Raw genomic sequence first — 24,368 nt, 5'->3', positions numbered from 1 at the left:
TTGAATAGTGGGGAGGAAGGGATAATGTTCTTTGAGATGCCAGGATGATGATTCTGTTGCAACATTTAGGCAGCTTGTCATTTTCTCTTGACATAGCCTAACTACCAGGCAGAATCTTGGTATGAATAACAACCAGATTCTGGCCTTTCAGGTCAACCTAAACATTTTCCTGAGCTTTCCCAGCCCTGCCACACTTGAATCTTCACCACCAACTCCTCTCTGTTCCATCAGCATTGTGCATTGTAAATCTGCAACCTGTTTTCATCCAACCCAGTCCTGATCATCTAAAGGAGCCTGAAAGCCTCTGGACACAGTCTGTAGAACCCATTTTTGCACAGTTATTGTCACTGCTTGGCTACACATGGTTTTTTTTTAAATTTAAGAGTGGAAGTTTTCTATAATACAACTATAGTGAGAACTATCAGAAGGCATGGGAGAGGGCATCAACGCTGGGTGCCAATACTTACAAGGCAAGATGTTAACATATCTGTTTTTCTCCTTGTTTTCTTCCTTAGAGGCAGCTTCACAGGTAGCCTGGATGGGGCATGCTGGGAGAGCCTAGAAGGATGGAGAGACAATGAAGAGATGGAGAAGCTGCTGTACCTTCAGACTGAACTTAAGCAATACAACCACCCATCAATGGTTATGCACTACTGTCTGTTTACCACAGCCCATCCAAAAGCCCCAAGGAATGAACTGCCACTCCTGCAGGTTTTCAGTTCATCCTTTTTCTTGACAAATGGCAAAATTCCTATTAGGCTGACATAACCAAAAAAAAATATCAAGTATAACATTGAAAAGCACTGGTATTGAAGATTCATATTTTAAAATATTCTTAAAAGGCTCAACAGTAAAGTCATTTCCCTTAGAGGCCTTGGCATTTGGTAAAGTGGAGAAAATATTCGCTACTTTTTCAGTGGTTGGTGTTTTGATCTGGCAAAAGGTGGCTTTAAATGCTCATTTTTACACAAGGATGAGACTCTCCATTAAAATCTTAAACTTTTACACGCTCAAGTTATTTTTGGAGAAATAGCTCCAAGACATTCCTCTAGAGCAGTTTGCATCCAATTAAAGAGAAGAGAAAATATTCAATGGGTGAACGAATGTGGAGGGGGGTGTTACCACCTGATCACAGATTTTCAGTCAATCCTATCAATTCTTTGTAAACGGATTAAGAAGGAATTACACAACATTATGCCACAAAGCAACATAAGGTGGCAGCAAAGCCTCCTTCAGCACAAGTTTAAATCCTATGAGTCAAGTCAGGGGAGACTGGCCTCAGAACAAGCCTTTTAAAATAGGCAAAACCCAAAATAATGAATAGCAAGCGAATTATGAAAGTGAAAATTCAAGAACAGGGGGGGGAAACACCCTGTTTAGAGCATTAAAAAGGGAAAGGGCGAGGAAACAAAAAAGAGCAAGAGGAATGAAAATATAAGGAATACAGTATAGAGTCTCCTTTAGCAAGCTGAGGCCTTAAGCTTCCCATAGAGTGCAAGATGGAACCAGAAATTAAAATCCAGATCCAGATTTTAACTTGAAGGATCATGATTTGGGGTCAATATGGAGGATCTCCAGACTCTATGAATGTAACTTGAATCCAGACGTTTCTTCAAAACCTTTCATAGACGGGCACTGTTTACACTGGCACAATTGTTTAAAAAGATGGAGGAGAAATTGAGGACTAGGATCAGATCTTCAGTTGGCATCTAGCTCACTTATTGCCTTCTTATAAGTTACCAACTCTTAGCATTGTTGGCTTCAAGAGTGAGAGTGTTCTATCTTATCTTTATTAGACCACTCAAAAGGACACAAAACTGTGTGCAAGTATGTGTACGTCCATGTGTGCTTTGTGTAAGACCATTTGTGACCATTTATTTTGTGTGTGACCATTTACTTTGCTTGAAGACTGTAAATAAAATTGATTGATTGATTTAAAAAGGAGAGAATTATAGAGCCCTTGTACACTGAAGGAATCCCCAAAATATTTTACTAATTATTCAGTGCACTGAGTTTCCCAGTCAAGTAGATACATTTATCACCAGTTCACAGATGGATGATGATGATGATGATGATGATGATGATTATAATATCCTGCTTTTCTCTCAATACAGGGGCTCAAGGCGGCTGTGTGATGGTTACAATTCCAGTAGTCTAATTATTCACATATAATCATCTTGGATTCCTAGCAGTACAGTTAACATGAAATCCCAAGCAAACTCCAGCACAGCACAGATCCTATTCCTAGAGTATGGCAACAGGACAAACAGTCATGTGGCAAGCTATAGACTAACAAATTCATTGTCACAGGTGCTTTTGCAGACATTCATATAGTTCAAGTTACAGCTAAGAATCTAAGAAAACCTGAAGGGTAGAATTCAAGTGAAAGATGAATCAAGCTCCCAAATGTTGGTCAGGTTGAGATCAATAATGCAGGAACAGATTTCCACCAGCAAAACAGGAAGAGGGTGTGAAGGAGCCTGGAAGGGGTCCCAAGGAGCAGGGTCAACTGAGGACAAGGCAGCAGCATTGTTGCTCTAGAAAGATTTGACTGGGAGGTGGAGCACAGCAGGGACGCAAGAGTTAAGCCTCAGACATTTCAGCACAAGGCAACACCCATTCCTGTCACTTCCTAGATTTTCAAATGTAAGCCAGAAACGTTTTTTAAGAAATGCTCATGTTTATCCTGCAACTGGTACAGGGAGGCAAGACAGAGCAGATCACTTTACTGCCCTATGTGTACCATACAAGTCTTGAGTTCTGTACTACAAGCAGCAAACTTGAATGTTTTTGTACATTATGAAGGACAAATCTTACAATCCATATTGTCATATTATCGTATATACCTTTAGTTGACTTTAAGAATTAACGTAGCAGAGCTGGTAAACTACAGGAGATCTCTAGTTACTTGTGTGTTTTATTTTGGAGCTCTAGAGAAGAAACTGAGAAGAAGAGAAACAACTGCCTGGACTGGTATGGGCTTGATTTGATATAGTTGGCAGTCTAACTTGGTAAACAATCTTTTCCATTTTTAGCATAACCTCAAAATGTAACAGGAATGAATAGAGCAGCTGGGTGTGGGGAGAAAAGCAGGTTAGTAAAAGGAAAGCACTCACGTTAAATTCCTCGCGGAAAAGTTTGTTGTCATCTGCCATTCGCCGATTAATTTCCTCCTCTAGTTTATCGACAGGCAGAGGTGGGTACTTTCTGTTGGTACTGGGAGATCTGGCAAGCAATGGCATGCTCTGAGGCTCTGCATCACAAATACAAAGAACAACATGATCTTTATTTTGTTATGAGGGACTATGGCCCTTTCCACATGGTTTCCTTTACATCTCATAAAGAGAACCCAGGAGTCACCTCTTTAAACCAACTAAACACAATCATAAAAAAGATCAGGAGTACAGTAGTGTTTACAGAGTAATCATGAATGTATAAATGCACTAATATGAGAGCCAGAATTTTGTAGCAGTCTGAGCATTGGATTACCACTCTGGAGACCAGGGTTTGACTCCTGGCTTGGCCATGTAAAAACCCATGGGTTACCTTGGGCAAGTCACACTCTCTCAGCCTCAAAGGATGGCAACAACAAACCTCCTCTGAAGAAACTTGCCAAGAAAACCCTGTGATAGGTTTGCCTTAGAGTCACCTTAACAAGACACTTTAGAACACTATAAATTGACCAGGTGATGGTATCACGAAAAGGAACATACAATTCACAATGTGGTTATGCAATAAAATAATGATCAATATGATATGAGCATATAGTATGATCATATGATCAATAACACTAGAGTATTAGTATTATCACACATCTAATCTTGCATAAAGACCCAAAGCTCATAATATACCCAAAGCTCTGAAAAGTTCTACTGCATCCTAATTCAACTGCACACACCGAGTTCCTGGCTAGCTGTGCAAAGAAATGATCCAGAAGGACATCACTTAACGCATAGGAAAAGAGAGGCAGTAAGGAAATGGGGTACTGCAGTCCTAACTGGCCCAATAAGACAGGGATGGGTAACTGAGTTGGGGGCAGGGCTTAAGAGACTGCCCTCTCTCAAATAACAACAAATGATCTGCAAAAGAAAATAAAACAGAAAAGCAGTTGGTTTTTTTAATGTACAGTTGGCCCTCCACTTTTGCAGCTTTTGACTTTTGTAGATTTGATTACTTGTGGTTTTGATTAAAATGTTCTCTCTAGGAATCTCTAAGTACTCTTGCGCAATTTTGCTGGAGGTTGACTATAGAGTTGTGCTGGAGGACCTAGAAGATCCTAGAGAAAACATTTCTCTAGGTATTTGTAGATCCTCAAGCATGATTCTCACAGATGTTGACCACAGAGTTGCACTGGAGGACCTGGAGATTCCCAGAGAGGTGTTCTCTTAGGGAAAAACAATAGCATTTGTTTTATTTGCCATTTTCCCGCATTCACGGGGGTCCTTCACTCCTAACCCCAGTGAATGTGGAGGGACGAGTGTATATAGCAAGGGGGAACTACAGCATATTTAAAGGGAAACTGCCACTCTTAGTGGCCTCCAATTCACCCTTTATTGGGTCCAGAAAAAGGATGGTTTGAGGAATCTGTGAGCCACAAAAACAGCCTTGAGGGGAAGGGGTGCATGTGGTCCCATGACTTCACTTTGCCCATCCTAGTGATAAGAGGTAGCTGTATGATCGGCTCATATTCAGTGGTTTTCTGAATTTAAACATCAGTGCAAATTTGTAGGGCATAAAGAGGCCATTTATCCACCCAATCTTTCTAGAAAATGATGTACTAACAGAAGTGGAAAGAGGGACATTTTTTGATTTCAGCTTATGGGCTAGACTCACCCATGTCATCTGTCCGACCATTTGACAAGTGAAAGGAATTGGAATGACTGCCAGCTTGTTTGTACTTTTTGAACCTACAAGTAAAAAGGTACAAAAGAGTAGATTAGGCAATTACCTAACATGTATATAATCTCAAAGTAGTTTGTTTCTTTGTTTAATATCCTACCTATCTTCTCCCAAATATTTCCCCTCAGGAATCTAAACATGATACTTCACCAGCGTATGCCACCAAAAGTCTTAATAAGTCACCAGGCCTGCTGGCAAGAAATTTTTAACAAATCAATTAAGCCTGGGATAGTAATCCCAGACAAAGGTTTATATCATATTCCAAATCCTGGGATATTTATTACATATAAGCTTGACATTATGTTTGAGACAGAATGCGTGAAGGATATTAAAAGCAAGCCTATTACCATCACATCCTTAAGACAGAACATTCATTTCCTCAAACTGCATTCTTATACAGACTAGAAACCCAGCGGGACTTACTTTCAAGCTAACACACACAGGACTGTATTTGCAGGAGCTCAGAAGGTGAGAACAATCCCCGAACCTTCCAAGGGTTGGGACATTCACTTTCGGAAGAGGAAATTTAGTTGATTAAATCCCAGTTCCTCCTCATAAATCCACTATGCAACTGTCATCCTTGCACAGTTGGCAAAGGGGTGCAAAGCAAGGAGTACATGCCGTTTGGAGTCACTGCTGTGGTAATATGAGAGAAAAGTTTCTCTTCATGCCAAGTGCCAGCTGCACCTCAATGCAGATGGTACTAAGGCACTGATGCCAGACTGTGTTGGCAAACTAACCAGGCCATGGTTATGGCCCAAGAAGCAAGCAGAAAAATCCAGCTCAAGCAAGATGGTTTCTCAGAGGTTGCTCAGGCCAGGGTCATCTCAGGAAGAAGAGAGAAAGCTGTGTGCTACGTCTTTTTAGAATAGCCGTGGCTGCTCTACCTGTTTGTTTGTCTCCCCCCTGCCTCTTTCTAGGCAGGTAAGTGGGAAGCAAGGCTGACAGTATCTGGCTTCACTTTTCCTTAACATACTCAGATGTACTCTCTCCTACTTACTGCTGTTGCTGTTAGCTGCCTTTGAGTTGGCTTTGACTCATGGTAACCCTGTGAATGAGAGATCTCCATGTCTCCTTATTTTCAACCTCTCCGTTCAAGTCCTACAGGATGAGGTCTGTGACCTCCCTGATTGAATCCATCCATCTGGCATGTGGTCTTCCTCTCTTTCTATTGCCTTCTGTTCAACTGTGTATCTTTGCACTTTAATTTTTTTCCTAGTTCTTTCACAGCTGTCCTCCCCATTCTTAAGTCCTCTTCCGATTTCTTCACCGCAGTATACACTCTGATCAATGTTTAACCCAATAAATCTTTAACTATTTTGATTTCTTCATTATCTAGGTTGAATTTATGTAAAACCTCCATGGTCATTATTTCTGTTTTCTTTAGGCGTAGGAGTAGGCTTGGCTTTTTACTTTCTTCTTTGACTTCCTTTAGTAATTGTTCCAAGTCTATGATGTTTTCCACTAGTAGTATCTGCATGTTTTAGATTGTTGATGTTCCTTCCTCCTATCTTAATTCCTCCTTCTACCGAGTCTAAGCCTGTTCTGCGTACAAGTTGAACAGATAGGGTGATAAAATACATCTCTGCGCAACCCCTTTACCAATATAAAATAATAATAATAATAATAATAATAATAATAATAATAATAATTTATACCCCACCCTTCAGCCAAGGCTATCAGAGCGGCTTACAATTTGTAAATTAGACACCACTGTTTCCTACTCACTACCCCAGTAGAAAAACATCCTAGAATGCCTCAACTGTTTTGCAACCCAATCACAGAACAGACAGAAGGAAGGAAGGTAACAGCCAAGGAATCTAGTAGTTGTGTCAGATTTTAAGTTGATGGCTACATATTTAAATCTAATAAATAGGTTAAGGCTGCAGCCCTAAAAGAAACATGCTGTTTAGCCAAAGCCCAAGAAAGAGAACTGAGAGGTTTCTCAAGTACTACTTACCTTAACATGTACAGGACAATAATAATAAATACTATGACTAGCAAGGAAGATAATGCCACCATAACAGCTATGATGGGCGTCTCATCTAAAAGGGAGAGAAAAGATTTTGGAGGGCTCATTCCATAAATTGTGAAATCAAGTATTTCAAAACACTTATATTTTGTGCCCTTGCAACAGGACCAAATTTCTGGTTGCCAAGTACCAGTCCTCTATGAAACTGAATCCCTTGCCCCCCACACCTAGGATATATTGACAGAAGCCCAATCAGAGTGTGTTTTTCCCAGCAAGTAGCCCAGTGCCCTTAGGTACAAAGAACACGCGAAGAAGTGCTAGTCTTTTGCAAAGTGGCCATCCCAGGCAAATTATTTACACCTCTTGTATTTCAACAGCTCAGTCATCCCTTTGCATAACAAACACTGAAGCCTAGACTTTAAGCTCATAAAAGAACCTGAAATGGGAAACGTCACAGAAAATTCTCCACTGTCATCTGACTGATGACATCTTTGGGACCATTGGCTGAACTGAAACCAGCATTTACAGTGGCTCAGCAAAATGACTGGGCAAGTGCCCCAGGGACTCCTATCCTCATTTCTGAAATCTGGGGGTCACAGTGGTGGAGACCTTTTACTTATGGAAACTGTCAGCACTCATATGTCTGCCTTAGCAGTCAGATTCGTACTTGCTTCTATGAGAAATTCGGGTTTATTTCAGTCACAAGATTCTGCCCTCCTGCTACCAATCCTTTATATACTGATAATAGCCAATGCAGATATCTCTTTAGGAGAAATTCAGTTTACTGAAAGATGTATGCCTGAATAGTATCTAAGAAAGTGTACATGCCACCCATGCAAGCCTGCGTGTACATGTTGGCTCATTTATCTCTGGATTCCTTTTATATAAATAACCTGTCACTCTCGGATGCTTTCCCATTGTGTTGTGATTCAACAAAAAATAACTTCTCACTACTTTCAATTGTGCTCAGCTGGTATGAGCCTTTTAGGTTACATCTACACTGTAGAAACAATACAGTTTGACAGCACTTTAAGTGCTGTAGCTCCATCCTGCAGAGGTCTAGGATTTGTAGTTTTGCAATGTCTTTAGCCTTCTCTGCCAAAGAGTGTCGTCAGTGCCACATGAAACTAAAAATACTACGGTTCTGTAAAATGGAGCCTTGGCAGTTAAAGTGGTGCTGAACTGCATTATTTCTAAGCCCCATAACCCCACATGCCTGGCTGTTTTATAATGGTAAGAAGAGTAGCTGAACAGATCCACACCAAAGAAAATTAAGGTGGCCTAAAGATTGTTTGTTGAAATACTTTCTCTTCAAACACACTGACAAGGATGGCTTTTCTTATGATGGAAACTATAACTTTCTTAGTTGTGCTGATGAGAACATAAGAAACTCAAGAAAGGGGAGAGCCCAACAGTGTAAGTCAGTGGTTCTCAAACAAAAGTGGTTCTCATGCACTTCTGTTTAATATTTTAGCAATTTAGTCAAGTACTGGTACAGTAACTACTGTTGTCAGTTAAATTAATTTTGCCTAATTATGGTTGTTACTTTTTGTAAATGAGTACATAATTGTAACATGTTATTCTTTGCTTTGTGCAATTTCAGTTCATTATATTATGTGTACTTAGTTTCTGTATGTTCTCTAATTATTTTTTGTTCATTTGTTCTATTATATTTGGTACCTACATGGTTTCCTCCTTGTTTGTTAGGCATATCCACTTTCTGAGACCCTCCTGTGTTTCTTTGGTCTCAAACATTTTACCTTTGTGATCCCCTTTACATCAACATGCAGATATCAAAAAACAAAACCAAAAAACCCCAATATAGTAGTATATTAATACAAAAATTTCATTATTCTTTATTAATGTTCACACATCCATATACTGTATATTCATATTTTAATATCTTATAAGGAAATATATTTCCTCTTCCTCCTCCTCCTTCAGACATAGGCTCCAAGCACCCTCCTTGCCTTTCTTTTCCCCTCTAGGACAGAAAACATTTGGGAAGAGGAAAGGGAAAAGGAGGGATCAGGGTTACTAAGCCTCTTGCCCCCCTTGAGAAACTAATGTGCCTCCCCTTGTGAGCCACTGTGAATCTCCAAAATCCCTCAACAAGCCTCTTCCTGGCTTCTGTAATAGACCCTAGCTAGCATCCTAAGCCAGTGATAGAGAACCTTTTAGAGACTGAGTGTTACCTAGGTGTTACCTGGTGCTAGGGAGAGGGGGGGAGGGCATCCACCTTCTGGGTCAGGACTTCTGCCTTCTAGGGGCGGGACTTCCCCAGAGACAGCTAAAGGCCCAGGAAGGCAAGGGGAAGAGGAGTGCCTCCCGTCTTTCCACATGCCCTCAGAAATGGCTTCACGTGCCAGAGAAGGCAAGCGTGCCATAGGTTTGCCATGACAATCCTAAGATCTCAGAATTTTGTAGTACATCTTCAAACTGTTAAGTTTTACTTGTACACAAGAAGCAGGGCATAGGTTAAAGGGGGCTGAATATATATACGTGTGTGTGTGTGTGTGTGTGTGTGTGTGTGTATATATATATATATATATATATATGAGAGAGATATTCTGACCACTTACCTCATCTCCAACACACATACTCACACTTTCTTTCACTCACTCACTCACTCACACAGACAGACACACACACACAGCAGGCATCATTTTAAAAAGGCAGTTACCTCATGCTAGAACCCAAAGGCTGCAGAATGAGGTTGCAGAATGGATAGTACCACTTCAAGATGCAGGTGAAGGATCACATTTTTAATGGCTCTACATGGTTTTAAAAGCCCTCCCTGCAAGAAGCAGAATTATACAATAGGCAGTACAGTTCTACCCTAGTTTTACGGTCTAGCTTTCTACTTGCAGGTGTGTTCCCCCCTCCAAAAAATACAGTAGATAGTATACAAAAATGTGATACCCCCATCTGTTGTGGTTCAGTCCATTCTACCTCCTTAGGACTTTATCACCCTATTCTACAGATGAAGCTTAAGCTGCAAATATCCCATCAATTATTAGTTACTGCCTTCAGCCATCTCTGTTCATGCTCATTCATAATAATTTTCTTTTTAAAAAGCAACAGTTGTCATTTATAGAGTGCTTTACATCTCTAAGGCATTCCACATATGCTCCCATAGATCCAAAGCACACTGCAGAAATAATCTAGTTTGAGACTGCTTTAACTGACTGTCTCAATGCGAGGGAATTCTGGGCCTTCTCTTAGCCTTCTCTGTCAGAGAGCTCTGTTGCCACAAGAGCTACAATTCCCAAAATTCCCTAGCACTGAGCTGTGGCAGTCAAAGCGGTCTCCAACTGGGTTATTTCTGCAGTATATTTTGGACTATAATCCTCTGAACACCTTTTAAAGAATTTAGTAATCTCATTCCTCATCTTTTAAATTGACTGACAGGAGGCACTGAATGAGACAAAAAGGGCCTCCTTAGGAACACTCAAGCAAAAGTGAATGGCATTTAGGCCATCACTGACCAATTTGTTATGGATTCCGTAATGCCAGGGTAGAGAATAAATAGGTGAGTGGAGATTTTACATTGCAGATCAGAAGGTAAGATTTGAATCTATTGACAAATCTCTGGATGATTTACAGTACCATCAGCAAGATCTTGGAGTCACCATTGTTTTAAGCAGCAGACACCTCCTCACCTGTAATTATACTGCTGAAATTAGTCTGGGGTCAGCAGGAATATATTTTTGTATGTATTGCAAGTCTATGAGAAGGGAAAACTGTGAGTTATCTATAATGGTGGGACTTTGCCTTCAGCAGGTGCTGATCAAGATGGATTCTACATCCAAAGTACTGTATCTAGAGCTGGGATACTTGCTGAAGAACACCAGGGTAGATGAATCTTGTTCTCATCTAGTCAGAGACATACAGTGAGCCCTTGGTATCTGCTAGGGTTTGGTTCCAGGACCCTCATGGATACCAAAATCTGTGGATATTCAAATCCCACTGAATACAATGGATAGTAAAATGGTGTCTGCGGATAAAGAATTCATGGATATGGATGGCTGACTGTATTTTTTTGTTCTTAAGGAAGAATTCACATTCAAGATCACATAATGAAGTAAATATCCCAAGAGTGTGTTTTTAATTGCAAATGACACAGACAGACACATACAGAGGAAGGTCAGGGAGATGCACGGATCGGGATTAAGGTGTAGACCATACCATCGTACCTTGGAGCTCTTTTGGAGGGGAATGTACTCTACAATAGATTAGTGCTCACCTACCCCACACAAAAGCATACACCAACAAGATGTGGTCTCGCCATCCTTTGCACTACCTTGAATCTCTTATTTCTAGTTCCTTTTGTGATCACATTCTTACAGGCTGCTGCTGTGACCTATTTGGGGGTTAACCACATGTCTGAACTAGTGGTTTACACACTATTAAACAAAATAATGCTCAGTGTCATTTTACAAGATAAAGTTGATTAGCTGTTGACTGGCAGAACAGACATGTTAAGATCAAAAAATACATTTATTTATGACTGCATTTATATTCTGCCTCTCTTTCAAAAACACAAGAATTATTATCTGATTCATCTCAACAGTATTTTAAAGACGGAGAGGCTGAGAGAGAAGCGACCAATTTAACTTCATTGCTGAATAGGGATTTTGAACCCAGGTTCAAAAGTCTGTCTGCATTATGTAAAAACAAAAAAGAGAAAGAAAAAAAGAATAACCAGACAGAATGCTAACATCAAGAAGAAGGAAAACTAGATACGTTAAAGGGGAACCATATCAACCATCAAATCTGAGATTTCTTCCTTGGTAGAGAATAAGTGAGATGCCTGACTTAATCTCTTCTCTGATGCAGTCCAATGAGTTGGTGGAGGTTGGGAGTACGAGCTGGCTGCCGTTTCATCTCTCCAAAGATTTCTTTCACACACGATTTAAGATTCCAGGCAAGCCAACGTTACATGCTGAGACTGTACAATGCAAGGTTGTCTGGTGCATACTTAAAGCAGTTGCAACCACATTTTCCTACATGTTTTCTGTGAAAGGGAAAAAAAACAACCCACAGGCCCTAAGCAAACCCTTTGCAAACTCACAGCAGACAGTAGTGGTGCACACAGAGCACGTCTCCCATCCTTTGAAATATGCAACAGGTTTACAAATGAGCCGTGGGCTGGCTGCTTGCGCCCTTGAGAGCCGATGGGTTTGTACCTTGCCCTAGCCTGGAAAGAGGAAGGCAAAAGAGAGAAGAGGCGGGAGAGGGAGGGAGAGAAATGACAGCAGGCAGAAAATAAGAGAGGAACACGAAGAAAGCAGTTGGGAGCTCACCATTCTGCTTCCTGTCTGTGGGTAACTGTTGCCATGGAAAAAGCACCGGCTCTGAATCAGACGTGTCAAAAAGCGAAGGTATAAAACCTCAAGGCTTCACATCTCTATTCCAGCTGCATCCCCTGGAAGGGCTGCTGTCAAAGATTCTTGCCTTGCTGATGGTTCCTTTCCATAACTTGCTAACAACGTATGCAGCTGCTATGGCCACAGCACAGGAAACAATTTGCCACAAGCAATGACTCTCGCTCAGTGCAACTGCCTGCAGCATCAGGCTATTTGTATATTCTCAGAATCCCCACCTCTGACATAAAAGGCAAGTGTAAAGTTTTTCCAGGCAAAGCATTCTCTGAAGATGCCAGCCACAGATGCTGGCGAAACGTCAGAAAGAAACTCTGCTAGAACATGGCCACATAGCCCGAAAAACCCACAAAAACCTACAAAAGGCAAGGCTTTCTATCACACTTCTTCAGGTTCAGGAGACTGGCAATCAATTTGCAGTGTAACTCAGTATTGTGAATTCTAGCTCACCGTATATACTTGACTATAAGTTGACCTCATGTACAAGTCGTGGGCAGGTTTGGGGCCAAAATTATGGATTTTGATATTACAGACTTAACTGTTTGGGCTTATCCTAAAGGCAGGATGGATGAGAGTAGACAGGGGTCTGTGCTTCCAGGACACATTACGCTCTTGCCTTTCACTAGGGGATGGTTCCCTTTTTTATTAGAGTTAAAGTACAGTCTTTACATTGACCCTTGGGTAAGTCGACCCAGGTTTTTGGGGTCAATTTTTTGACTAAAGTTTCTAGATTTATACACAAGTATATACAGTAGTGTTTAAGACCAGTGTGCCCAGTGTTGTGACTGTTTAATAATAATAATAATAATAATAATAATAATAATAATAATAATAGCTTTTATTTGTATACCGCTTTTCCACAGATCAAAGCGGTTTACAGCCATAGAAAACCATTACAACCATAAAAAACTGTTACAAAACATCTCTAGATAAAAACCAATTATACAAAATTTAAAACACAGTCATACAGCAAGGTAAGGCAGGGAATCAATGGCCTACACAACTTCATTTATCAGGAGAGAAGGCTTGACAAAAAAGGAAGGTTTTAAGCCTTTTTAAAAATGTTTCTAGGGGGATCGTCAAACGGAGCTCCTCGGGAAGGCTATTCCAGATTCGCGGGGCCATCACTGAAAAGGCCATCTGGGATGTAGAAACATATTTGGAAGGTGGAATTTCCATAAGATTCTTCCCGGATGTTCTGAGTTTGCGGGGCAGATTATATGGGGAGATGCGGTCCCTCAAGTAACTCAGGCCCAAGCCATGTAGGGCTTTATAGGTAATAACCAACACCTTGTATTGCGCTCGGAAGAAAATAGGCAGCCAGTGAAGATATTTTAAAATAGGTGTTATATGGTCAAACTTAGATGTACCGGTGACCAGTCTGGCTGCCATATTTTGTACTAACTGAAGCTTCCGGGTTTGGTACAAGGGTAGCCCCATGTAGAGCGCATTACAGAAATCCAGACGAGAGGTTACCAGAGCATGTACCACAGTTTCAAGGTCCCTTTGGCCCAGGCAGGGTCGCAGTTGGCGTATCAACCGAAGTTGATAGCAAGCACTTCTGACCGTCACATCTACTTGAGATGACAACTGCAGGGATGAGTCCAGAAGTACTCCTAGACTATGAACTTCGTCCTTCAGGGGAAGTGTGACCCTGTTCAGGACAGGTAGACAAATGTCCTTCCAGTGTCCAGTGCTTGTCCAGTGTTGTGACTGTGGCTCCTTCTCACCAGTGTGAGCAACTGTACATATCAAGAAACCTGCAATGCTGGTTTATTCAGTGAATTGGAATTCCTCATTTGTCATTCCCAAACAAGCTAGGAACTTGAAGCCCAAATCAACTCTGTTGTCAGATTCAAGCATATTAGAAAGCAACATGCCAAGAATCCCAGGTTTGTTTCACTAAACAAACCAGTGTTAAGAGTTCAAAGGGATCTTGTAGCACCTTTGAGACTAACTGAAAGAAAGAAACTGGCAGCATGAGCTTTCCTAGATTCAAGTCCACAAAAGTTTATGCTGCCAGATTCTCTCTTTCAGTTATTGTAACAGGTGCTGCAAGATCCCTTTGCACACTGATTTTCCAGACTAACATGATTATGTCTTTGAATTCTACCATCAGTGTTAGCATGATTCTGGTTTCTTTAACTACTCCCATAGGAAAGGAAAACCAAGTAAAAGTGACCAGGAAGTGAATGCTATCATTCTACTCCCTGCTATTTATAGCCATTCTGACTTATCGTTTATATATGAAGCAGACAGGCATGTGTCACAGAACTGGTTACTCTGAGCAGAGGATCCAACTACCCTCCTGAATTTCCTGCCCAGGGAGACCTATGCTTTCTCTACCATCATAAAACATTTTTAGATATAAAAATGTTAGTTACACCTTCCTGTAACTAGTACAGCTGCAAAATGATAACAGTTGCACAATTGGGTATATACAGAACATATCAGCTAGATGTCTATAAATCCATTCTAGAACGCAGTTTAAATAAGCCCACATTTATAAGACAACAAATGTGAGTTCATATTGTCATCTGTGGCTGCTCTTAAATCATAGCTTGTAAGCAAAAGATGGGTTTGCATATTACAAGACAGATTTCAGTAAACCAAACAATGGCATGGCATACAAATGTGGTCATTCCTCCCCCCCTTTTTTTGGGGGGGGGGGCATATTCCAAGTTTGCCAAGCATCAGCTACATGTGAAAACAGTTTCATGAATCCACACACAGAAAACAGGAAGACTGAACATCTGTGACAAGATACTGTTTAATGCTCTTCAAAAACTTCCCACAGATGGAGGAAAGCAAAGCAAAGCAATATTTCCTATATAAAGAGGAAAGAAGTATCAATGGGTAAACAGACTGGTTACTGTTACAATGCGCAGAGAGGAAACTGGTAGTGGGTTTATAAGAGCCTATTTAAAAACGTGGCTAGCCTACTTGTCCCCGCACAACTATCATTTGTGACCTAAAAAGAGACAATATTTATTTTGTAAAGCTTTCCTATCTGGTGGTCTAGAGGAGACTCTTGCTTGCTGGAAACAAGAAGACACATGGCTTTGTATTCCTAGCATGCAACCAACCACATACATGGTTTTGCATGAATCAGTACTGCAACTATTCAGGCCAAATTCTGCACCACTTTTGCTTAATGCAGGGAGACTATAACTCAAATATGGAGGCATCCTTTATGGAAAACCTGCTACCACATCTCTTATATAGGGTTCAATGGTGTATCCCCTCATGTTGCTGAGCTGGTGGGGTGGAAGGGGGAAGAGACATTTTGCAAACTCCCTCCATTCCTGTCCTAAAACAGTCATGAGAACCACTTGCCAGCCAGCTGACACATGCTTACTGCTTCCTCTGCAAAGTTACTCAGCCACAGACCACATTGCTTGGGTGGAGTGTGGGAACGGGGAATTCTACTACCAGGTGTATTCTGTTTGGACATCTCAGCTGAATAGGCTGCATTGACACTAACAGGCAGGACAGCAGAGGCAGGGCCAAAAACAACAGCAACCCATCACTGTCAAACAGTTCTGTTTTATAAAAAAGAAGGACTACAAACTACCTTGTATTTCTCCTCCACTACTGGGTGTTGCATGCATGTGCACACGCACACACACAGAGAAAGAGAGTTACTTGCTTCTTGCTAGTAACTGTAGTGATTACAATATAGGTACTGTAAGCACAATCACCAAAACATTAGGTAAAAATATGTATCTGTACAGTGGTCCCTTCACCTTTGCTGGGGTTAAAGGTGAAGGACCCCCATGAATGTGGAAAAAATGCAAGTAAAAAACCCCACAGTTCTTCTTACCAAAGAGAACACCAGGTCTTCCAGTTCAATTCTATGGTCAACATCTGTCAGAGGTTGATCACAGATTCATGCTGGAGGACCTACAAATGCCAACAGAAGTTTTTTTTCTTTAGGAATATTTAAGTTCTCCCTCACAGCTCTATGGTCAACTTCTGGCAGAGTTGCAGTAGAGGATCTGGAGATTCCTAGAGAGAACGTATTAATCAAAATTGCAAATAATCAAATCCGCAAAAGTCAGAGTCGCAATTGTGGAGGGCCAACTGTATAGTTGTCTAAAAATTCCAGTGTGTAAGATTACCACATTGTTTCCTTTTTTTAAAAAAAATGCTCTGAAATATAAAAGCGGGGAGAAGATACCCAGAAATGGACTGCATGCAGTGTGTGAGAAAAAAGTGCAACCTGCCTCCCCCCAATTTTGAATGAGCTAAAGCAGAAGCTAGGGAATTATTTCAGCCCCTCAGATGCAGCTCCCAAGGTAAAGAGGACAGGAAAAGGCTGGGGACTGAGAGAAGACTTACATCTTTGTAATTAAGAAGGAAATCTATTTTAAAACCCAAGTACACCAACCACAACCTCTATCTTCAAGTAACTTCCAGCAATCTTCCAGTATATGGAAATCTGAGGAAGCAGTCTCTTTCCAGAGTTCAGCACAAAACGAATCCACAACACTGAATAATGGCATCTTTTTGTATTACAGTATTTTCCAACTGTCTGGGGTCTTGGAAATCTTGCTGTGAGAGTCAGGACTACATTCCGACCATTGTCACGACACTGGCACACTGATCTATCCCCTCTAGTTCTCAATAAAAGAAACTCACTGAAGAACATCAGGCTGATTAGAAGAAAACAGCAGGTGAAATTAATTATACAGAGCAAAAGGCAAAATACAGCTTTTGCACAGCAAGTTACTCCTTCGTTGTTTAAAACAAGCTGGCATGACGTAGTGGATAGAAGGTTGGCAGTGCTCACGAGGGAGACCTGGGTTCAAATGCCTCATCCACATAACTAGGGTTGTTGTGAGGATAAGACTAATTACACATTTGCATCCTACCTTTCCACCAACTTTCAAGGTGGCAAACAATGTAATAAAGGGGCAAAACAGACCAGCAGCTTCAGCTGGCTTTGGGGTGGTGTGGCCTTCAAATGACGCCTGCCCTGATGCTGCTCCCAAGCAGGCATCACACTGCTTGCTTGACCCGATGGTGGTGTGCAGTGTGTGGTTGTTGCGGCCCCAATCCTGCACTCAAAGGGGCGGCATCAAGCCACTCCTATATGGATGTATGTTTCAACCCAAAAATACAATGAAGTAGCAAAGTGGAATGAACTAAAGCATTCTGCTCTAAGACCCTTGAAGCAGCAGCTAGATGCAAATGTCAAATGAGGTCTGCAATAGGGCACAAGAGCCTCAAGAAATGCTGATGTATTGAAGAAAATACAATTTCACAATCAATGGCAAAAGCAGCACAGTTTACCAGAGAACATACCATGCAAGAATGCTAGATCACAATAAAATCCACCATTCCAAGCCAACCAATTGCCTCTGAAACCTGAGCATGACAGCATCCTCTCGCTTGTGTTCCCCAGCAACTGGTATAATGAGACATTCTGTTTCTAATATTGGAGGTAGCATATGGTCATCCTGACTTTTATCTATCAACACTATTTCCTCAAGAAATTTGCCCAATTCTTGTTCAAAATTGTCCATGTTGGCAGGCATCATTGTACATGTAAAAGAAGAATGGCTTACCTCGTCTGGTATCACTATTATCTGTTAAAAAAAAAAAAAGGGGGGGGGAGGGAGACACAAATATAGTCAGAATGTGAGCCCTCCTATTCCAACATCCTGTTTCCAATTATGGTGACCAGGTGGGTATGGGAAATGGATCATGAAGGCAAACAGCCCTTTCCTACTGTAGTTGCATTGTCATTGTTGTTAACTGCCCTCGAATCAACTTCAACTCAAGGCGACACCATGAATGAGACACCCCCAAGACACCTTATCCTCTACTTCTCTGCTTAGGTCCTGCAGGGTCAGGGTTTCCTTTGTTGAGTCTATCCATCTGGTGTGTGATCTACTTCTTTTCCTATTGCCCTCCACCATCTTTAACATTATAATATTTTCTATACTGCCTTCTCATGATGTGGCCAAAGCATGACAGTCTCAGTTTAGTTATCTTGGCTTCAAGGGAGACTTTTTTTTACTATGGAGGCCAAAATGACAAACAAATGGGTCCTACAACAGATCAAGCCTGAACTCTCCCTTCATATCTGCTCATTCAGACCTTAAGTGTCCACAGGAATTCAAAAATGTGGCTGGTTTTTTGTGTTTTCATACACATAGATTCTATGTGCTTATGTCTGCCTGTTTCTGTCATGTAAATCCCTATTCATATGGTTTTTAAAAAATCAAGAATTGTTAACACATATTTTCTACTTCCACTTCTCCTTTTTGCTTTGCTCTCCTTGCCCAAAACTGGGGAGAACCTTTTCATTTCTGACTCTTTTCCATTCATGTTGGTTATATCTTTTGATAAGTTCAAATGTTTTATTGTGTCTTGGGAAACCTATGCTGACAAAGGCTGGAAATCTCTAGCTTGGAAGTGGAAAGAAAGAAAACGTAAAGAAATATGCTTACCTGGGTCTCTGGTTATCTCAGCTAAAAAAAAAAATGTGCATGGGAGCATTAGTTAATAATCATCATCAGAATATGACATCATCTCAGTTTCCTTATAGACTTCCCCCATTTTCCCTAAGTACATTTTGTTTTATCTTAAACATTTTTGACAAACAGCCATTCTCAAAATATCTTTGGGACCCATTTTAATGGGTCTGGGGGCAATCTGCACAAACTGCAAACCATGCAATAAAACTCAGTGCATCAGAAGCTAAATTGATTATCTACTCCAATTTTCTAGAACAAAGTGGGAGCAATGTAATCATCTCATATTTTTGCATGCTACAGATAGGGACGATGAAAGTACAAGGTATATAACATCTGATAAAATGCCAAGACCGAAACAGTTTGGTAGACAGATCTTAGCTAACTGAACTAAGTCAGATGCTACTCACAGAAGCCATCAAATATACATAATATCTCATTGATCATATTATCATATGAATAGGAGCAATTGAAATATAACAAAGCTCTTCCATACTTGAGGTGTCAAAAACTTTTGGAGTTGATACTGCTGTTGTGGTGTTGGCCTCCAAAGGAATCAGGTCGGTATCTACAGGAGTTGTTTGTGGAACAGAGGATGTGGCATTTTGTGGAAAGGAGGTGGTCCCAGAAGTGAGCACAGCTGGCTTTGCAGTCGTAGCCTCTGTGCCTTTTGAAGTGATGGTTGTGGTAGCAGGGAGTTCAGTGGCCTTTGGCATAGTATAGTTCTGTACCACAGTGGGAGTCACAGTTGGAAAAGTTGCATTTCTACTGACTGGACTCGTGGGCTTCCTGATGCTTGGCTGTGTCCTGGCAATTTTCACAGAACTTGTGGGCCAGGAAGAGTTGATCGAGGGCCGTACTAGAAATAAAAGAACAAGAACAACAGAATTGTCAGAATATGCTACCTGTTCAAAGAACATCATGCTTGTTCTACAAAAGTGAAAAAGTTCCATTTCAGCGAATATGAGCAGAATTGTTTTCAGCATAGCAAATAAACTAACAAGTCAAACAAATAAGCCCAGAACTGAGCACACATTTTTTCAGTATCATGTTGTCTACAATGAGTATGCAAAGATCTAATCTGAGCCAAAGGTTTCAAACATCAACCTCCTATTTCTATGGCTTATCTCTCTCCCTGCAAAATAACAAAATACCCCCACACCCATACACATCTTTCTTCTTTTTCTCATGTCTAGAACTCCTTGTCCTCATATTTTACAGAGTTGTACAAGAATACAAAAAAATTATTTACTGATTTAAAGTATTTCTGTATTGTCTACCAGCCCACAAGGGCTCACTTCCCTTTTATAAAGCTGCTCTGCCTGAGGTCACATAAACCGTTGCTTCCTTACAACATCATACTACACTGGTGCTTTCATACCCACTGGCATCCCTTGATCTATGAAGTCAATTTAACTTTGCCCCATCACCAAGCCCTGGCACAGGAACATGGGGTGAGTTAGCTGCTTCCTTGTTCCTTAGGACCATTGAGCGGGATGTTTTTAAAGCCTCTTTAACTCAGCAGTGCTAAAGAGGATTGCTGAGATAAGGGAGAGCTTAAAGCCTCCTACCACTTCCTGGCACCACTATGTATGAGAACCATAAAGGGTCCTATACAGCTCAGATCCAGGTTATCTGAAAGGCCATATTCTCCCATATGAGCCTGTCCATGTTTTAAGACCTTTTGGAGAGGCCATCCTCTCTGCCCCACCACCCTTATAGTTATATCTGGTGGAAATATGGAAGAGACAGGCTGCTCCCAGGTTTTGGAACTCCCTTCTAAGAGATTTAGCCTGGTGTCTTCCTTGCTGTTCTAAGCATACAATGAACAGGCTGATGGCTATTCTAAACTTATTTTCACATATTGTGATCATGTATGTTCTGCCTATGTGTTTGTGCCAATGTTTATCTACTCCTATGGACATAGGGTACACTCTTCTGAACAATACTGTACCTGGGAATACTGGCATTTTTATATACTAAAAATTTTAATTCGGTAAAAAGTACCCTAGGCCAGGGCCAAGGCTTTCAATTGAAGGTTTTTTTTTAAAACCTGCCTGGATAAAGACTAAATAATTTACTTGAATTAAGATTAAATCCAATCCAAACTACATGTGTGTGTGTGCAAAACAACAACAACAACAACAACACTTCAAACTCACTGTTCAATCACATTACATTAGGACAGAGTATGCTAATAGAACAGATACAACAAAAGAACACAAAACCATGCCGGGCATTAAAAAAAATATCTTACAGTCTGTTCACACATTATTTAAGGTGCAAAGTTAAGAAAAATACCTAAAGTATATAACAATGCCTATCAAAGGCCCACACATATAAGGGAACCAGAGTACTCTGATCCAGATATAAGGTGCCCAAATCTCCTAACCACACTGAGGAGAAAGGGAGCAATGTACCAGCCTGGTTGCAAATCCTTCTTTTTCCATGATTTGCTTTAACACGTCTTAACAAGAGGGTCTGTAATGGTGTGAACTATATGATTATAAAGCCATGGTTATCAGGACAATCTTGGTGTTAAGGATCTGAGAGTGAAGTTTGGTAAATACAGGATCTGGCAACATATTCCTGACCCCCTAACTATGTTTAAAGGATTCTGCTGAGCTTCTGCAGCAGCAAAAAGCATTCCTGGAGAACATGTCAGTGCCTTACCTGTGGCCATGCTGGCAGATCCTAGGCACGTCAGGTAGCTGCTGAGCAGAATGACAAGAAAGCATGAACCCATGTTGGCCTGGAGATGAAAAAGAGAGACAAAACGCAAATCAAGTTACAGTAGTTGGTGTATCTTCTTGCTTTTTAAAAGAGACTCAGTCTTACAAAATTTGAGAGCCACCATATGACCACAGACTATTGAGGTCCACCAGCAAAATAAAATTTCAGGTGGCTCCCCACAGGAGGCAAATCAAGGATGGAGGGCAAGTTACATAACAATATGGCATTTGGGATCTTTTAGTCTTTTAAGTCTTTCCCACAGACTTCATCAACTTCTTTCTCTAGTCTAGAGAACTCCCTGACGGGTCAACTACCACACTGTCAAAACAGCACATCTGTGGTTAAAACTAAGGCACTTTTCCTGTTATTGTGCTTTGTTTCTGTCTATTTCAACCAGGCCCTTCCCAGACTCCAGACACATGGACAAGAATGAAGTCATAAGAATCCCCAGCTTAATGCCCCAGTTAAAAGGTCCTCCAAGATGCAACCAAACAGCTTTCTTTCTTTTAAAGAAAGCAAGAAGAAAATAAGGAAACTGTCTAATGGGAGATGCTAGGGCCAAACTAGATGCAATGCTACACACATCATTGGGAATCCAGCCAGGATGGTTGTTTAACAGCAGGCATGGGTGGGTCAGTTTCCAGCATGAAGACTACAGTGCTTGGGGAAGGGAAGTTTAACCCTTCCATCCTCAGATTGACCTTATGGGGAAAAATCTAACCCGCTTCCCTCAACTGGCCCTAGGGAAAACCAGTAAGTAAAGAAGAATTTAACCTTTGTGCTGTGTATAATGCAGTCTTGATGATAAAAACCAAACCGATCCATGCCTGCTATTAAACAGTCACCCTGAGATGTGAACGAGAAAAATTCAGAAAATGACCTAAACGAGGTGGAAAGCCCTGTTGAAGAGAACTGTTTGCTTAGACATATAAAATGTAAGTTTCTAGTGACTTCACGTTAAGTTAAACATGTTTAAAACATTCTGAGCCATGTTCCCAAATCTCTAGACATATTCTACTGATATGACAGCATCTAGAACATCAGAAGAGGTTAACGAAAAACAAGTGTGATGTACATAGTTAGGAAACTATGCTTCCTTCATATCAGTGAATTTGTTCATATGTCACAGTCTTTTGCTGTTGAACTGCTGCCAGTGCATGTTTTTGTAAGAATCCAATGTAACTTGGTAATAATCTTATGTAACAGAGCTGTGTTGTTAAACTGCTGAGTTCAATTTACTATCAGACTCCTTGCATGAACATAAAAGGGTTTCTAAAAATTCCCTCCACATTCTTTCTAATGACTAGTTGAGCATCACATCTCATTTTGCTCTTAAAGATGACCACATCAGGACTTGGTTAGACCAATAATGGAAGCATGGCTTCTTAGAACTACTATGTAGAATATGCTATGGATGCCTTGGACTTATTTTCCTGTGTGATAAGTCACTTCTTATGTTTTTGGAGATCTGGGATGACTTCAAAGTCACATATATATATGTAAACATAGCCAGCTGCTTGACAGACCTTCTGCAATCTTCAGTCTATTGACAAGCAGTTCAAAGGTCCACCAAAATGCAAGTTTAACATAGCAAGACATGTTTACATACATACAAGCAAGGGAGTCACATTTTCTTTGATAGCAGTAACCAGAAACACCCCCAGCCCAATTTTAAAAAGATTATACCAAGTAAATATACAACAATTCTCCAAAATACATAATGGAATCCTCCATTAGAGAAATTGGCTCACTGAAAATCAACCTCTCTGCGGTCTGTTCAACACACTGGAGAATCTTAACACTCAGAATATAACTCCACAGAAAAGAGAAAAACATTATAAGCACTATCTATTCATAAAAATAATTACAATTCTTTGTTCCGCTGACAGAGATGCACAACCATCCTTGATATTTCTAAACTCTAAAATGCCCACATCAGGTTTGGACATACCTAGAGTGATTTTTGATGTGTTTCTTTGGATGGTAGACTCCAAAGGCCATACTAACAAACTCCCTCCCTTGCTTTTTTTGGAAACTCCTACCATGTTTGCACTACGTCATTCCAAGAAATAAATGACTCCACAACACCCTAAACATAGTCAGTCTTGTCTGACTTTGGAAGCTAAGCTGGGCTAGACCTGGTTAGTACTTAACATAGGAGGCCACCATGGATCTCCACATCGGTCTAGGAATGAAAACTGCCTGAAGAGAGTGTAGTTGACATCATGGGACTAGATTGGTGTGTTTATGTATAAACCATATGTGTCTAAAACCAGTAGGTATTGTGCCATGGTTCTTATAATTCAGTCTACTGTGTACAAGAAACAAATCAAAAGAAATACAAAGAAGACTAAACAAAGGAAAAGCCAGAACAACCACATTATGCCTGAACTATGGAAGGACACTGCTGTTATATTTTGTATTCTATGGTTTGAAGCTGTCAGAGATTATTTCTTGTATTCAGGAGCCCTGGTGGCACAGTGGTCAAATGCCTGTACTGCAGCCACACACTCACCAAAACTACAACGTTGTGAGTTCAATCCCAGCCAGAGGCTCAGGGTCAACTCAGCCTTGCATCCTTATCTAGCTTGCTAAAATGAGTACCCAGCTTGTTGGGGGCAATGAGCTTACACATTGTAAATTGCTTAGGGAGTGCTTAAGTGCACTGATAAATGGTATAGAAATGTACTTGCTATTGCTATTGTACTTCATTGCTATAATCAATCCACGCTGATGTGCCTTCATGTCTGAATATGTGGGGTTACACTGGACGGACTTGACGGCTGACATCCTTGCAGAGTATTTTCTCTACATCTGTACCACTGGCAATGATATCACACCTATGCAGCACCTGACAAACAAGATCAAATAGGCAAGCAAACTAAATGGTTTATTACA

At 40.7% G+C, this 24,368-nt stretch overlaps 1 protein-coding gene across 5 annotated transcripts in view; it reads right to left on the bottom strand.

Annotated features, from left to right (window-relative positions):
* The window catches only part of PTPRA (protein tyrosine phosphatase receptor type A), a 604,614-nt gene that overhangs the window by 24,322 nt on the left and 555,924 nt on the right, over positions 1-24,368 (bottom strand). For 3 of the 5 annotated variants that reach the window (XM_042466816.1, XM_042466815.1, XM_042466817.1), the window contains 8 exons: positions 21,411-21,489; positions 19,234-19,596; positions 18,714-18,734; positions 17,826-17,846; positions 6,860-6,944; positions 4,834-4,907; positions 3,117-3,253; positions 468-558 (listed from right to left, as the gene is read on the bottom strand). In XM_042466816.1, coding sequence (XP_042322750.1) covers positions 468-558; positions 3,117-3,253; positions 4,834-4,907; positions 6,860-6,944; positions 17,826-17,846; positions 18,714-18,734; positions 19,234-19,596; positions 21,411-21,483 — 865 coding nt within the window. In that variant the 5' untranslated portion in view covers positions 21,484-21,489. Of the gene's footprint in view, positions 1-467; positions 559-3,116; positions 3,254-4,833; positions 4,908-6,859; positions 6,945-17,825; positions 17,847-18,713; positions 18,735-19,233; positions 19,597-21,410; positions 21,490-22,244; positions 22,317-24,368 lie in introns of all 5 variants that reach the window. The other 2 variants (XM_042466814.1, XM_042466813.1) reach the window with 1 other exon arrangement.

The sequence above is a fragment of the Sceloporus undulatus genome, chromosome 5, assembly GCF_019175285.1.
Source record: "Sceloporus undulatus isolate JIND9_A2432 ecotype Alabama chromosome 5, SceUnd_v1.1, whole genome shotgun sequence".
Classification (NCBI taxonomy): domain Eukaryota; kingdom Metazoa; phylum Chordata; class Lepidosauria; order Squamata; family Phrynosomatidae; genus Sceloporus; species Sceloporus undulatus.
Note: the sequence above shows the minus strand (reverse complement) of the source record. Positions and strands in the feature narration are given on the sequence as shown.